This window comes from Panthera leo, chromosome B4 (genome assembly GCF_018350215.1).
Source record: "Panthera leo isolate Ple1 chromosome B4, P.leo_Ple1_pat1.1, whole genome shotgun sequence".
In the NCBI taxonomy this organism is placed as follows: domain Eukaryota; kingdom Metazoa; phylum Chordata; class Mammalia; order Carnivora; family Felidae; genus Panthera; species Panthera leo.
In genome coordinates, this window is record NC_056685.1 from 82077932 (window position 1) to 82094405 (window position 16474).

General features: G+C 45.9%; 1 protein-coding gene across 1 annotated transcript in view; it reads left to right on the forward strand.

Moving 5' to 3' along the window:
- Positions 1 to 16474, forward strand: part of DGKA (diacylglycerol kinase alpha) — a 20791-nt gene continuing 4317 nt past the window's right edge. Inside the window, 18 exon segments of the mRNA XM_042946808.1 lie at positions 1 to 72; positions 4888 to 5029; positions 5446 to 5519; positions 5853 to 5985; positions 6233 to 6307; positions 6771 to 6820; positions 7184 to 7258; positions 7471 to 7540; positions 7543 to 7589; positions 7702 to 7816; positions 8510 to 8598; positions 8736 to 8855; positions 9057 to 9155; positions 9360 to 9443; positions 9661 to 9734; positions 9895 to 9969; positions 10591 to 10676; positions 10768 to 10857. Of these exon segments, the coding sequence (XP_042802742.1) occupies positions 4966 to 5029; positions 5446 to 5519; positions 5853 to 5985; positions 6233 to 6307; positions 6771 to 6820; positions 7184 to 7258; positions 7471 to 7540; positions 7543 to 7589; positions 7702 to 7816; positions 8510 to 8598; positions 8736 to 8855; positions 9057 to 9155; positions 9360 to 9443; positions 9661 to 9734; positions 9895 to 9969; positions 10591 to 10676; positions 10768 to 10857 (1420 nt within the window). The 5' untranslated portion in view covers positions 1 to 72; positions 4888 to 4965.

The following is a 16474-nucleotide window of genomic DNA, read 5'->3' on the forward strand; positions in this document are numbered from 1 at the left end:
CCCTCCAGCCCAGCTCGGGCTCCAGCTCCCGCGCCGCGCTTCAGCTCCCACCGCGCGCCCTCCGCAGGCAAGGTAGAGACCCCGCGAGCCCCCCGCGCCTCCCTCCCTCCCACCGGAGCAGGAGGGGGCGGGGGCCGCGGGAGGGGCCGCTGCTCGGGCTGGGGTAGGGCTGCTGGGCCGAGAAGGAGGAAGCCTGACAGCTGGAGCGGGTAGCTAGAAGGGTTTGCGCCAGGACTCGGGGGGCAGCGGGAGAATGGGCCAGAGCCCCGCAGGCAGCGTCTCCCCTAGACCTTCCCCTCCATCCCTCCTGCTCATTCGGAGGGATGGTGAAGCTCGGCTCCTGGGGACCCGAATGGAAGCAAAGTCCGTTTTGGAACCTTCACAACACTGCATGGGTGCAGAAGGATTCTTGTTTGGCCTCCTGGTCCCCAACTTCCCACCCGTCCTTTCCACACCTGTCACCGGGAAGTTTCTGAAACTACCTGGATCTGAATCCCACTTTTCACCTTTAAATGGGGGGACATGAACCTCACTGAGGAAGAAATGTGATTATTACTGGGCATCTCCTCAGCCTCAGAACGTTTGAGCCCACATCCCCCAACCATGCCAACATCGTAACTTCCTCCTGTACTACACATTGACACATGCGGGCTCCCGCGCGCGTACACACACACACACACACACACACACACACACCACCCCTTAATCAGGCAACACTCCCATCTGCAAGATGTATGTAGGCTTACCGAATTTCGGGACTTCAAGCCAAATGATTCCTTGGGGGGCAGGGGGCACTGACTTGTAGCAGGGATGGGCAGGAAAGACTAGACCCTCCGTCAGTTCTGGGAAAGAGGAGGAGGGTGCAGGCCCTGGTGTGGTTAAGGGATTCAGAAGTCTAGGTAATCAGGCCTGGGCTTGCTGCTTGGGGTTCCTTGCTGGGTCAGCCTGAATGTTCTGGGGACATAGCTCATTCTTCAGTAATGGTAAATCTATATGACTTGAAATGGGAGTGATGAATGTTGAAGTGAAAAAGGAAATTTTAAATGTTTGCACTGGCCTTGGAAATCATATGTACCTCTTGGTTACCAGCAATTTTAGTGTTTACTGTTTAAAATAAGATCTAGAGGGGCGCCTGGGTGGCTCAGTCGGTTAAGCATCCGACTTCAGCTCAGGTCACGATCTTGGCGGTCCGCGAGTTCGAGCCCCGCGTTGGGCTCTGGGCTGATGGCTCAGAGCCTGGAGCCTGCTTCCGATTCTGTGTTTCCCTCTCTCTCTGCCCCTCCCCCATTCGTGCTGTGTCTCTCTCTGTCTCAAAAATAAATAAAAACATTAAAAAAAAATTAAAAAATAAAATAAAATAAGATCTAGAAAACAGAGGCACTGAGATTTAATGGAGGTCTAGAGTCTGGGTGTCCCTGCGAGAGTGGCTCTCTGACTGGGCCTCAGTTTCTTGCTCTGTAAAATGTGAGAGTTGGTACCTCCCAGCTCTGAAGATGTTCTAGGATTCTCTGCCTCCAAGTCAACTTACTTTCTCACCCCAGGTTGGTAGGGGCGGGCAGGGAAGCCAGGGGAGGGAAGGGAAGGGTGAGTCACAAAGAGCTGGCAGGCGGGCAGCAGACCGACCGCACCCTCCCAGCCCTGGCATTCGCCTAGACTAGCCCAGGTTATAGCCTCAGGGTTAGTATGGAGCAGGTAGGACAAAATTGGATTTGTTCCAGCTCTAGGGTCCAGGATCCTATAGTTTATTGCGATTCGGCAACAGGGGCAGCCAAACTTTCAGTGAGGGAAGTCAAGAGGACAACTGAAAAGATACCAGGAGCCCTTATGTCCAAGGTCCCAGCCCAGAGGTATCCTTGGACCCTGATGGTCTAGTTTCTCACCACCTCCTCACCCTCCCAAAGGCAAAATGCAGTATCCTAATACTACATGTCTGTGCCTGAAATAACACAATAAGGGCAAGTGTACAACTGGGCTTCACTGCTGCTGGGAGTCCTTAGAATTTATGCCTTCCTGTGTCAAAGACATCATTTTTCCTAATTTCCAGATGAGTTTCTCTGTGTACCACCCTCATATAACTAGAACAACAACAATAACAGCAACAACAACAAGAATAGCTAACATTTACTGAGTTCTTCTTCTGTGCCATGCCGTTTGCTAAGTATATTGCATGTATTATCTTACTTAATCTCCATGCTGTGACTGATTTCTCTATGTACCCATTTTACCAATGAGGAAACAGGTTCAGGAAGATGAAATAACTCACCCAAGAGCTAGGATTCTAATCCATGCCTGTATAATTAAAACATCCATTCTCTTAAGCTGTACTAAAAACTACATGTAAGATGTGGGGGGCTAGGAAGGGTCATTGCGAAAAGAGAGACATGTCCTCTTTCCTGTTCATCGTCCCTCCTTTGCTCTCTCCTTGTCACTTTCTCTCTCAGATTTCATTTCCTAGAACCTTGGAGCCATTTAAGAATCCCCAGGGGTAATCAGAGAGGCTAATTAAGCCATACAGGCCCAATTAACCCTAACACTATTATGTATTCATTAGATCTGTTGGCAATAGAAGTTGGATTATAGTCATTGAAAAGAGCCAGATGGGTGGAGCCCTTTCCCCAGAATATCAGTGTCCCAGAACTCCCTTCTTATTGTTCCCAGAGAACCCCAGAACAGGAATGGTATACTACATAGACAGGGACAGCAGAGATGTCCCAAAGGCAGAGGCTGCAGAGAAGATTCTTACACCATCAGAAAGGAAATTCTTGTAGGCCCTAACTGCCTCCTTGAGTCTTACCCAACTAACCCTAAATGAGTGGGCAAAGGGGAGGCAGGAGCCCTAGATGGAGTGCCCCAATAAGTGCTTTTTAGCATCATTCATTCATTTAACAAATATCTACCAAGCACCTCCTAAATGTGTTCCAAATTGTTTCATATTCCCCTGTCAGGACGGACACTATGGAAACCCATTTAACCACATTTGGACTAGCATTTCCAACATATGGCTCCCTAACTTTACACTACTATTTGTACAACCAATATGGAGCACCTACAACATGCTGAGCGCCAGTCAAGGTATTGGGGATATAGTGGTGAACAACACTGACAAGTTCCTGCCCTTGTGGAATTTACAAGTTCTTGCCCTTGTGGAAGGCGAACAGTAAACAAAGAAGCAAACAAATTAGCAAGATAGTTTCTGTGTGCGATAAGTACTATGAAGGGAACAAAGGAGAGTGCTGTGCAAAGGAGGGGGGCTACTTTAGGAGAGAATGATCAGGGAAGGTCTCTTGAAGAAGCTGACATTTCAGCTTAGGCAAAGAAGTCAGCTCTGCCAAGAAGGGAAAGGATGTTCTAGGCAGAGAGAACAGTAAGTTTCATGGCCTTGAGCAGGGAAGAACTTGGTTTAAGGAACAGAAAGGAGGGCAGTGAGATTAGAAGGCAGTATGTGGAGGGGAGAGTAGAACAAGAGGAGGACAGGGAGAGGCAGGGGCCCCATCATGTGGTTCTTGGGGTAGAGCTTTGACTCCTCCACTTACCACCTGCCTTGGGAAGTCCCAACCTCTTCAAACTCCAGTTTCTTCGTGTGTGGAATGGCTCTACCAGTAATTTCTTATCTCATGGGATTTGATTATAATTGTTAGTGCCGTGAGAACTACCATTTCTTGTAGGCCTTCTATATGCAGGTGTTACACTGGTACTTTTCATACAGGATTTAACTTCATACTCACAACTGTGACAGATAGGTATCATTCTTCCCATTTTACAGATATAATTTGTCCAAATCACACAGCAGTATCAGATCTAAGGATGGGACCCAGATATGACTAACCCTAGTTTTGCTTGGCTCCTAGACAGTGCTATACTATACTAATGTAAGATATAACTGTTATTGCTGTTATTGAATCTTCAAGCCAAGTTGCCCTCTGCTACTTGGCCCTTGTTGTCAGTGGTCAGCATGATCCGCGTGAGGGTCCCTGGGTCCCAAGGCTGTAAGTTAGGGCTCCCTAAACACTGGTAATCTAGCAGGGTGTAAGGAAAAACCTGAATCTGAGACTCCTGCGCTCAGCTCAACCCTCCTAGAACTGGGAGGCCAGACGGATAGATGTTCAGAGACTTCTCCTACCTCCTTCCAGTCGCGCGCCAGCCTGGGGTCCCCGCCCTTCCCCAGTAGAGCTCTGCGGGACTCAGGCGAGGCGGGGCCAGGGCTGGGGACACGGCCAGAGCTGGTTCTGTGTCGCGCGCGTCAAAAGCGCTAGAGGTCGTTGAGGGGCGTGGGTGGTTCGGGAAGTGGGCGGCTGAGTAGTGCTGAGGACCGAGGCCCGAGGCGGAGCAAGATGGGATCGTGGCCGGGGAGGCGTGCCACAGCCGCTGTGGGAACGGCCGGAAAGGCAGAAGGGCCGGGACTGAGGGATGCGAGATGGGAGAGGGAGCGGGCTCGGAAGAGACTGCAAAGACTGGGGGTGGTGGGAGAAAGGGTAGAAACAGGAGAGGGACAGGGACACACCCACAGAGACATACATAGACTGGGAAAGCGATGGGGGGTGGAGGAGTGGGAGTTGGGGAGGGGTGGGGGGAGGATAATGAGTGTGTGGGGAGAGTGGGAGATGGATTGGGACAGATGGGTGAGAAATCAGAGAGCTGGAGAAGGATCCAGAAATGGAGGGGAAAGAGTCAGAGATGAGTCAGAGAAACAGAGACATAGGACAGACTCTGTAAGGGAGAGACAGACACATGGGAGAGGTACATGGGGAAAGGAAGAGACTGGGGAGGGACTCAGAGAAAAGGAAAGAACAGAAATAAGAGTAGGAGTGGACAATGAACGGAGCAGACAGAAGGAAAGACGAAGACAGCTGGCTCTTCCCACCACATACTCTTGCCATCTCCCTCCAGAGTTACCCTTGGAAGCAGAGGCCCAGGCAGAGGTATTACCAAGTCATCTTTGTGGCCCTCCTTCAGAATAAAAGAAAGATGGCCAAGGAGAGGGGCCAAATAAGCCCCAGTGATTTTGCCCAGCTGCAGAAGTACATGGAATGTGAGTCTTCCTCTCAGTCCTCAAGTTCGGCAGACTTACCCCAGAGAATCCCTGCTCCACATCCCTGCTTCCCCGAGTTTCCCCAGCAGCCCAAAGCCAGCCATAGGCATGGGAAAGGGGGAGAGAGAGAGATGGGGAGACATCTGCGGTCTCAGCTTTCTACCCACCTTCTCTGAACCTTAACAGCCTGCCCCAAGTCTCAGAGAAGAGATGTAAAGAGAGGTACCGCTCTGGAGCATCTGAAATGTTATCCTCGCGGTATTTCTCTGTGCATTTCTGTGTTTCTTCTTGGAATTCTTCTTTCTTTATCTTACTTGACTCTTTTTTTCCTGTTGGATGTCTGGGTGGGACTCTGGCAGAGGGCAGGGAGAACCAAACCAGACTAATGCACTTCTTTCATCCTCTTCACACCCTAGACTCCACCCAAAAGGTCAGTGATGTCCTAAAGCTCTTTGAGGATGGCGAAATGGCTGAATATCTCCAAGGAGATGTGAGTGACATCTGGGAAATCCTCTCCTTGACCAACCCCTCCCATCTTTGATTTTGCTATCCCACTGGGATCCCCAATTTCCAGTGATTATTCTGGGCCCACCCCTTGCTATCCTCCCTCTAGATACCCCTGTGTCCACTGTTACTACAGCTATTGCTATAGGACAAAGCAAGAGATTCTGATTCAGTACTCAGCCTTGAGAAGAAACTATATTTCTGCCTTGGATGCTTCTTGGCTCTGCAACTTACTGTCTCTGTCCTCACTACTCCTAATTCTTCAGTCCTCAACTCCCATCCTGCATACTTCCTAGGGTAATGCTTGTTCTCATCATAGGCCATTGGGTACAAGGGATTCCAGGAATTTTTGAAAGTCTATCTGGAAGCAGATAATGTTCCCAATCACCTAAGTCTGGCACTGTTTGAATCCTTCAAGACGGGTCACTGTTTAGAAGACACTGTGAAAAACGGTATGATCATGTAGGTGGGACAGGGCTGGGCTTCCAAAAGAAAACTCAAATTAGTATGAGTGTTGGGGTGAGAGTTTAACTGAGTCACGTGTTGGGGGCAGGGTTGGGGAAGAGAGGTAGAGGATAGCCATGCTGGTCTGGGAACTGGAGGGAGGAAAGTTAAAGGGAAGAGTTGGAACAAAGGCAAAGAGAAGAGCCACGGTGGAGAGAGGCCCAGCCTCAGAAATACTGTACTTTCTGTAACCAGATCTGGTATGTCTCAGTGATGTCTCCTGCTACTTTTCCCTTCTGGAGGGTGGCCGGCCAGAAGACAAGCTAGAATGTGAGTTGTAATCCTGGACTGGAAGAGGGGAAAAAAGGAGAGGGAAGAGGAGGTGTTCTCCAGCCTTCTTTCCCCTATTTTTTCAGGATTCCTAAGGGCTGACGGGGCCAGACAAAGATGGGGCCAGAGAATGGACCCATTTCCTCTGTTCCCCCAGACTCCTATACCTAATGCCATCTATCATAGTTATCCCAGTTCCCATGTCCTGTATGTTTTAATGTGGGTATCCTGGGGGTGTTCTTGGGTTGTGGGAGGTGTGTGTTGTCTCCCCAATCAGATTCACCAAGAGTGGAATCCAGGCCTGTTTCCCCTCCCTTTTTGTCTCCTTTCTCAGTCCCAGCACCAGGCTCTGGGCTCTTCATCTAAAAGTTCTCTCCCATGTCTTTATTATTCCTGTATTCTGTTATTAATTTTTTGGGTATCCCTCACAAACTGACCCTGGCCCCCCTAAAACACCCCACAGTCACCTTCAAGCTGTACGACACGGACAGAAATGGGATCCTGGACAGCTCAGTGAGTTGGGGGACCTGTATGCTGGCCAAGGGAGTATGTGTCCATTTGTCTGTGCCCTCCTGTCCCAACTCTTCCAAGATCCTTAAGAAGCAGAGGAAGCTAGAGGGATAAGTCAAATCCTCCAGGACTAAATTTGGGAGTGGGTCCCCAGCTCCTGCCTCCTAAAAGTAGAGGCTAGAGACATGAATTGGGGGCTGCCTTGCAAACATACCAAAACACATAGACACTCGTTTACTTGGCAGAGACACCTGAGAATGAGAGGTGGCTCTCGGGGTGGAACCCAGGAACCCTGATTTCTAGAGAAGAGTTGAATGGTGGTAAGGAGGTGGGATATGGCTGTGGCTCTTACCTTTTGGCCCCCAGGAAGTGGACAGAATCATCATACAGATGATGCGAGTAGCTGAATACCTGGATTGGGATGTGTCTGAGCTGAGGCCGGTAAGGCGGTTTTTCCTTAATGTCCCTCCTTGTGCCTTTTCCCTGGTGCCTTTTCCCTGGTGAGTCCTATATCTACCTTACCCCTTTTCTGACAGGCAGCTCGGTTCCCTGGGCTAGGATAGCAGTGGGCTGGATTGTCTAGGAGGCAGCACTGAGAGGTGTCAGATCTGAGAGGCCATTCACACTAAAAGTCCCCTCCATTCTCTGCTCAGATTCTTCAGGAGATGATGAAAGAGATTGACTATGATGGCAGCGGCTCTGTCTCCCTAGCTGAGTGGCTCCGGCTGGGGCCACCACCGTGCCACTGCTAGTGCTACTGGGTCTGGAGATGGTGAGTAGGAGAGACTTGTGAGGATGGGTAGGATAGCTGCTCTGGGATGTGTTTGCCAGAGGCTGGCCCTCTAAGGGCTTAGACACTCCTTACATCTGTTGTGCCCTCCCAGACTCTGAAGGACAATGGGCAACACATGTGGAGACCCAAGAGGTTCCCCCGACCAGTCTACTGCAACCTGTGCGAGTCAAGCATTGGTCTTGGCAAACAGGGGTTGAGCTGTAACCGTGAGTGATGGGGCCTGGGAGTGTGGGAGCAGAGGGGCACCCTGGCTATCTGCAGGACATGGTGCTTTGAACTTAGAGACAGCTGGGTTTGAATCCTGGGTTCTGACACTGACTAATTATGTGGGAAAGCCATACACTTCCTCTTTCTTTCTTTCTTTCTTTCTTTCCTTCTTTTTCTTTCTTTCTTCAAATACAGTTGACACATAATATTACGTTAGTTTAAGGTGTACAACATAGCCACATAACTTCTTTAAGCCTCAATTTAAAATGAGGTTTTAAACTAAAAATGAGGTAATTGTGAGCATTACGTAAGTTGATGCACGAAGAGTAGTTCACAAGGTGCGTGTACATATTATTGAGTCTACAGTAAAAATTAGCTGCTATTATTATTATTATTATTATTACTACTATTATTAAATCTCGGCCTCCTTGGCATCTTTCAGCTGAGTTCCTGGCATTTGGAAAGAGTGGGGGTAGGCATGTGGTAGCAATTGCTCTTTTATGGGGAAGAGTGAGAAAAAGGCACGGGTCTTGGAGGTGAGCCCCCACCTCAAACTTTAATTCTCTACCACACTCTCACAGCAAGGGCTTATACGTCTTGTTTCAGTGAATGATCCCGCCTTACACCCAGGTAAGGAGGAAATAGAGGGAGGGGCTGCAGCTAAGGCTCTGACCTTCTTCCTTCTTGCCCAGTCTGTAAGTACGTCGTTCATGACCAGTGTGCCATGAAGGCCTTGCCTTGTGAAGTCAGCACCTATGCCAAGTCCCGGAAGGACATTGGTGTGAGTGATCCCATAACCACCCCATTACCACCTGCATCCTGGCCCTTGCCCTAGGCCTTGGCCACTTGCTGCCCTCAAGCCCTTCCACTAGTCTCTGCTCAGACTCTCTCAGACAAGGGATTGCCTTTCTCCCCAAGGTCCAATCACATGTGTGGGTGAGAGGAGGCTGTGAGTCTGGCCGATGTGACCGCTGTCAGAAAAAGATCCGCATTTACCACAGTCTGGTCGGACTGCATTGTGTGTGGTGCCACCTAGAGGTCAGTTTGGGAGCTGTCCTCCAGCCTATGCCTTGGGGCCCCTTCCTAAACTGCCCTCTCTGCACTGGCCTCCCTGACTGCGTCTTCCTGGCAGCCACCATTGCCCTTGCTCCCAAGGGCTCTCTTTCCAGCACTAGGCCCTCAAGTTGAGAGGTGTTGGAGTTCTCTCCATGATGTCTGCATGCCCACCTTGTCTTTCAGATTCATGATGACTGCCTGCAAACCATGGGTCATGAGTGTGACTGTGGGCTGCTCCGGGATCACATCCTGCCTCCATCTTCCATCTATCCCAGCGTCCTGGTGAGACCCTTGGGCAGTGCCTAGGAGGGGGCAGGAAGGGTGCTTCCCTGATTTAAGCCCTCCCCCCCCCCCCCCCCCCCACACACACACCATGCCGTTTAGAGCAGAGAGCCTATACCTTTTAGGATTCAAGTCAGACTCTCATCTGTTTAGGGATTCACACACAATCCAGTTTTCCTTCCCTTTGCTTCCCTCCCTTTCTAGGCCTCTGGACAGGAGCGTAAAATTAACAAAGCAAGCCAGAAGACCACAGATGATTTAAGTTTGAGCACCTTTGAGGCTCTGCGGGTACATGTTGGGGGTGGGTTTTTCTTGGCTGGAGCCCTCATGGGAGGAAATTAAGTGGGAAACCTGGGGAATGGTGCCTGTTCTCCAGAAGCCCCACCGTGGTAGGGGAGGGGGAAGCATTGTGGGGGAATGTCAGCCTTCTGCCCCTGTCTCCAGGGTCTATCTTAACTCTGACAAAATCCTGTTTTCGTTATCTTTGTTTTTTCCCCAAATTCAGATTGACCCTGTTTCTAACACCCACCCACTTCTGGTCTTTGTCAACCCTAAGAGTGGCGGGAAGCAGGGGGAGAGGTGAGAAGAGATATACTGGGTCTTCTAAGATGGGGAAGGAGGACTGACAGAGGTTGGGAATTCTGTGTATATGGAGGGGGTGTACTTGAGGAGGACATCAAAAGGGTAGAGTACAGAATATCCATCCCCCGCCTTGAACTTTCCTTTTTCCCTCACACAGGGTGCTTTGGAAATTCCAGTATCTACTAAACCCTCGACAGGTGTTCAACCTCCTAAAAGATGGTCCTGAGCCAGGGTGAGTATAGGTTAGGGGCTATATCACAGTGTTTGTACGTGTCTGCTTGTGTATGTTGGGGGAGAGCAGAAAAGAGTACATGTTGGAAGGGCAGGGCTAGGGGACCTCAAGAAACCAGAATTCAGAATGCTGCCTTTATTAGCATCACTGGGTATCCCCCATCTCTGACTTCCCTGGTTCATCTTTGCTCTGCTCTCAAAACATAAAGGTGGCTCAGTAGGTTAAGCCTCCAACTCTTGGTTTCAGCTCAGGTCATGATCTCACAGTTCATGGGTTTGAGCCCCATGTTGGGCTTTGTGCTGACAGCAACAGAGCCTACTTGAGATTCTCTGTCTCCCTCTCTCTCTGCTCCTCCCCGGCTTGCTCTCTATCTCTCTCTCAAAATAAATAAACATTAACAAATGTTAAAAACAAAATAGATACCAGTTTCTCCCTAACCACTGGGGAGTGTCTATAACTTTCCCCATTGTATTTTTTCTCTGCCCTTAATAGAAACAAGTCTTTTGACAAAGGGAAAGGGGGTCATAAGGAATGAAAGATAAGAAGTAATCTGCCCATCCAGGAGTTGGTAGCCTCGGTCCTATTGTCCTTCCTCATCTTCTCTCTTACCTTTTATCTCAGGCTCAGATTCTTCAGAGATGTTCCTGGTTACCGGATTTTGGTGTGTGGTGGAGATGGCACAGTAGGCTGGATTCTAGAGACCATAGGTCAGTGCAGGGAGAGGCTCTGGAAAGGGTACCGGGGCATTGGCCCTCTAGAGCTAACTCCCTCCATCCATCTCCTGACCTGCCTCCCTAGACAAAGCCAACTTACCAGTTGTGCCCCCTGTTGCCGTGTTGCCCCTGGGCACTGGAAATGATCTGGCTCGTTGCCTAAGATGGGGAGGAGGTAAGTGATTAGAAATTGTTTTCCTGGGAATTAGGGGAAGTTGGGTAGGAAGAAAAAAGCACATGGATAAGGCGTCTAGGCATCTGTTGTAGAAAGAGCGTTGGGGAAGAAGAGAGGCACAGATGGGATGTTACCAAAGTGGATTGTCCCAAAGGAAGAAAGCTTTGGAAGAAGCAAGGACCACAGTCTGAACCTAGAATGGTCAGGGGTGACAGTCCCCTTCCCTGTGTACCTAAAAATATCCTTCTGTTTTTCCCAACCAACTTTTAGGACTCAGAGAATCAAGGAATATGGAAGTAGGGGAGGACAATGTGGGAATAAGAAAGATTGTAAGAGCTAAGTCAGATGCTTAGTGATGGAGCTAGCAGGGAACTTGGCCATGATTCATTCAGTCAATCAACCAATTAATCAGAGGTCATTTGTTCATTCATAATCATTTCTTCCCAAGTCAATTGCAACAGTCTCTTAAATATAGTCTTTGATTTCTAGTCTCTTTTTCCGTTCAAACAGAAAGAGTTTGAGGGATGATATTGGTAGATAAAGAGGCCAGGGTGGGACAGGTTGAGTTTGAGGTGTCTTGGTTTGAGGCTATTGGATTCAGAGTCCAGCTCTGAGATCATGCAGAAGATTCTGGAATAGGGGACTGCTAAGGACAGTGAAAGGCATTCTAGGTGGAAGGAGTTGTGTAAGACCAGAAGAGCCACCAAATAGCATGGTAGTGCCTCCGTCAGGGAAAGTGTGAGTCATTGATTATGACTGGGACATGCAGTGCAAGGTGGGGAATGGGGAAGGGAAAGACTGAGTTGAATAGGGTGCAGATTATGGAGGGTCATGAATGCTGTGCTGAGAAGTTTTTAATTTTACCCTGCCAGAGACTGAGAGCAGACGGCCTACAGAAACGATTAATATTGTTTTGCATTGCTTGCCTGGAAGTGTGTTAAATTTTTTAAACTTTGGTTATTTCTGAGGAGTAGGTCACATGTTCTTCAGTTCACCACTTTTTAGCTCCCTGCTATTCACTCATTCACTTTACCTTTCTAGCCACTGAGGCATTTGAATGTGCAAACCCTGAACCATGGGGAACACTTGAACTCATGAAAAATGTAACTCAAAGAGAAAATAGGTATATCTATAAATTACATTCTCTCTATATAATAAAAATTCCTGTGTATATAAAATATTATTTCAGAATGTAAAAATATCTCTGAATGCATACTGTTTTTTACATTTCTATTTTTTAAAGTTTTACTATTTAAGCAATCTCTACACCCAACATGGGGCTCAAACTCACAACCCCGTGACCAAGAGTTGCATGCCCTCTAACTGAGCCAGCCAGGTGCCCCTCTCTGAGTGTATATAATAATCTAAATCTTGTATATAAACTATATGACCAGCTTTGGGAGCCAGTTTTTATTTTATTTTATATTTTATTTTATTTTATGTTTAAAGATTGTATTTTTAAGCAATCTCTACACCCAATGTGGAGCTGAAACTTACAACCCCGAGACAAAGAGTTGCACGCTCTACCACCTGAGCCAGCCAGGCACCCCAAGCCAGTTTTTAAATCTTCAATATCTAACTTTGGTTTTACTTACAATATTAGACCCTCTGAAATTGTATATTTGGGGTCTTCACTGTGTGTTCTGCAAATGAGACTTTCATAGAAGTTTCTGCCAATTCAATCTAAATCATGAAATAATGATATAAATACCACACTAATGAAAATTTGTGTTGATATTGAAAAAAATCATAAGACTCGAAGAAGAAGAGATGAAAGAAGTACCACAGTGGGAGCTCTGTGGAGGATGGATTGGAGGAAGGAGACAGGATAGAAAATTACCTACATTGCAATAGTCTGGTCAAGAGATGCTGAACACCAAAGCGAAGGCAACAGCAGTGCAGTTCATGAGGTAGAAACCACAGTACTTGTAACTAATGGGTTATGGAGGAGTCTTAGGACATTTTCTAGGTTTGTGAACTGAGCATGTGGGATGCCATTTAACATAGAGAATACAGGAGGAGGACCAGTTTAAGGAAGATCAATTCAGTTTGGGCACATTAACTTGAGGTGTCAGTGGAGCATGTGGAGGAGATGGAGATGTGTGGTGGGTAGTTACAAACAGATGTTAGGAAGATACACATTTGAGAATCATCTGTTTCTAGGAGGTAATTGACATCCTGAGAGTAGATGAGTTACCCGAGGAAAGAGGTGAAAAGAGAAGATGGACAAGGATGGAACACCCTAGTAAAACATCCTATTTAACAGTTAAGCAGAGGAAGATGCATTATTAAAGAAGTCTGTGTTCATGTACTATTGTTGCTGCAACAAATCACCATGAGCAGTGGCTTAAAACAACACAGGTTTATCATCTTACAGTTCTGGAGGTCAGAAATCCAAATAGGTCCCACTGCACTAGAATCAAGGTATTGATTGGCAAAGGTTGTGTTTTTTCTAGAAGCTCTAGGAGAGAATTCTTTGCCTTGACTTTTCCAGTTTCTAGAAGCTGACTGTATTCCTGGGTTCATGGCCCAGCTTCCAACCAGCAACGTTATCACTCCAACCTCTGCTTCCATTGTCACATCCCTTTCCATGAGTCTTCTTTCTCGCCTTCCTCTTTCACTTAGAAGGACCCCTGTGATTATATTGGTCTTGCCCAGATAATCTAGGATAATCTCCCCCATTTAAAAATCCTTAATTTAGGGGCACCTGGGTGGTTCAGTTGGTACAGCATGCAACTCTTGATCTCCAGGTCATGAGTTTAAGCCCCATGTTGGGTGCAGAGCTTACTTAAAAAAAAAAAAAAAAAAAAAAACTTAATTTAATCCCATTGGCAAAGTCTCTTTTGCTTTGTAAGGCAACATGTTCACAGGTTCCAGAGATTAGAATGTGGACATCTTTGGGGCGCCTGGCTGGCTCAGTCAGTAAAGCATGCAACCTTGATCTCGGGGTTGTAGTTTTAAGCCCCACATTGGGTGTAGCGACTACATACATACATACATACATATGTACATACATATATATATATACGTAAAATCTTTAAAAAAGAAAAAGGATTCAGACATATTTGAGGGGCCATTATTCTGCCTGTCACAGACACCAAGAAGAAACAGAGAGGGTCCTCTGTAGCTTAGAGAATGGTATTTTAGAGGCCAAGTGAGGAGTTTCATGAGTTAAAAATGAGAACTAAAGATATACTGTTGGTTTTGGCAGGAATTATTGGCAATCTTTGCCAAAACAGTTTCAGCAGGGTGGCATCGGGAAAGGCAAATTACAGTGAATTGAACTATCAGTGGAATGTGAGGAGGTGGATACTTACTTTTTTTAATCGTTTTTTTCCCCTGATTACAAAAATAATACATGATTGTGGTAAAAAAACAATTCAAACATTTCAGATATACATGCCAAGAAAGTTCCCTGTAATCTACTTCCTAAAGTTTTGGAATCTATTCTTCCATGTTTTTCTTTCCAGACATACTCATATGTACTTAAAAAGATCTTTCTATTGATGGTGTTTTTCTTCTTTGTTTTAACTAAACCATTCATCGTGGTTATCCTTATATTTCAATATAGTCAGGTTTACCTCACTCTTTTTATTACAGAGTAGCATTCCATTTCTCTAGGAAATATTTCTAGAAGTAGAATTGCCAGCTCAAAGAGTATGAACATTTTACATTTTACTAGTTATTTTCTTTTTAAAACTTACACAAATGAGGGTCACCTGGGTGTCTTAGTCAGTTAAACATTAGACTCTTGATTTCAATTTAGGTCATGATCTCACAGTTTGTGAGTTCAAGCCCCGCATGGGGCTGTGAGCTGACAGTGCAGAGCCTGCTTGGGATTCTCTGTCTCCCTCTCTCTCTGCTTTTCTCTCTTTCTTTCAAAAATAAATATATAAACACTAAAAAAAATAAAAGTTACACAAATAATATATCAGTACGTTCTCATTGTAAAAGACTTTAAAAGTAAAATGTGTGTTTTCACATATAGGTCTCCTCCCCCTACTCCCCACCAAATTCCATGTGCCTCCCCAGAGATAACCACTGTTTCTTTTCTTGCACTCATTTTCCTGTTTTTACATGCATGCATACACACGCGCATACACACGCACATACACACGTACACACACAACTTTTAAACAAACATAAATGGGATCATACTACAGAGATTGTTCTGGGACACTTCTTTTTTCATTAAATAATATGTCTTGGGATCTTTCCATGTTAGTACACACAGATTACATTTTATATTCAATGGCTACACATTATTTCTTGGCATGAATTTGCCAAAATTTATATAACCTTCCCCTGCTGAAGGACATTTAGATTGTTTCCAGTTTTGTGCTGTGTTAGACAGTACCTCAGCAAACACCCTTGTACACACATCTCTGTTCACATGTGTGTTTGTTTCTATAAGAGAAATCCTAAAAGTGAAATTGCTGCATGAAAGTATTTTCATAAAATTGGATAACATTTGGATAAAAATTGCCAAATTGCCTTCCAAAAATAAAGATCAATTTATGCTCCAACTAACAGCAAATAAGAGTGTTGGCTTATTCATAATTTCACTAACACTTGGTGTTCTCAGTCTCTATGCATTTTGTCAATTTGATAGGCAACAGAAGTTAACTAATTGTTTTAATTTACATTTCTTTTAATTATTAGCAATACTGAGTGTCTTTAATGTGCATATTGGTCATTTGTATTTCTTCTGTGGTTGGCTTATTTGTGTTATTTGCCCATATTCTACTAACTTTAGATTTAGTGATTTATAAGTATTTTTTTGAATGTTGAGGAAGTTAGTCTGTTATATGTGCTGTAGATATTTTTCCCCAGTTTGTATATTTTTTTCGGTGTGTGTTTATTTAACCATACAGAAGTTTTAAATTTTAATATAATTGTATTTATCAGTCTTCGACTTTTTTTGGCTCCCTGTTTTGTATTATGCTTTAGAAAGGAAGGACTTTTCCACTCAAAGAGGACAAAAACATTCACTCATGTTTTCTGCTAGAACAAATTCGGCTTCATTTTTTTACATTTAAATTTTTTTTCATGTTTATGCATTTTTGAGAGACAGAGTACAAGCAGGGGAGGGGCAGAGAGAGAGGGAGATACAGAATCTGAAGCAGACTCCAGACTTGGAGCTGTCATGACCTGAGCTGAAGTCTGACGCTCAACCGACTGAGCCACCCAGGCATTGTTTTTTACATTTAAATTCTTTGACCTGTCTTGGGGCACCTGGGTCATTCAGTCGGTTGAGCATCTGACTTCGGCTCAGGTCATGATCTCACAGTTGGTGAGTTCGAGCCCATGGGCTCTGCACTAACAGCTCAGAGCCTGATTCCTGCTTCAAATTCTGTGTCACTCGTTCTCTCTGTCCCTGCTCTGCTTACATTCTTTCTCTCTCTCTCAAAAATACATAAACATTAAAAAAAAATTTTAAATAAATTCTTTGACCCATCTTGAATTAATTTTGGTGTAAAGAGTGACATCTACATCCAGCACCTTATTTTTTTTAATCTTAGAGAGAGAGAGAGAGAGAGCAGGGGAGAGGGGCAGAGGGAAAGAGAGAATCCCAAGCAGGCTCTGCGTGAGCTCAGTGTAGAGCATGAGGCAGGGC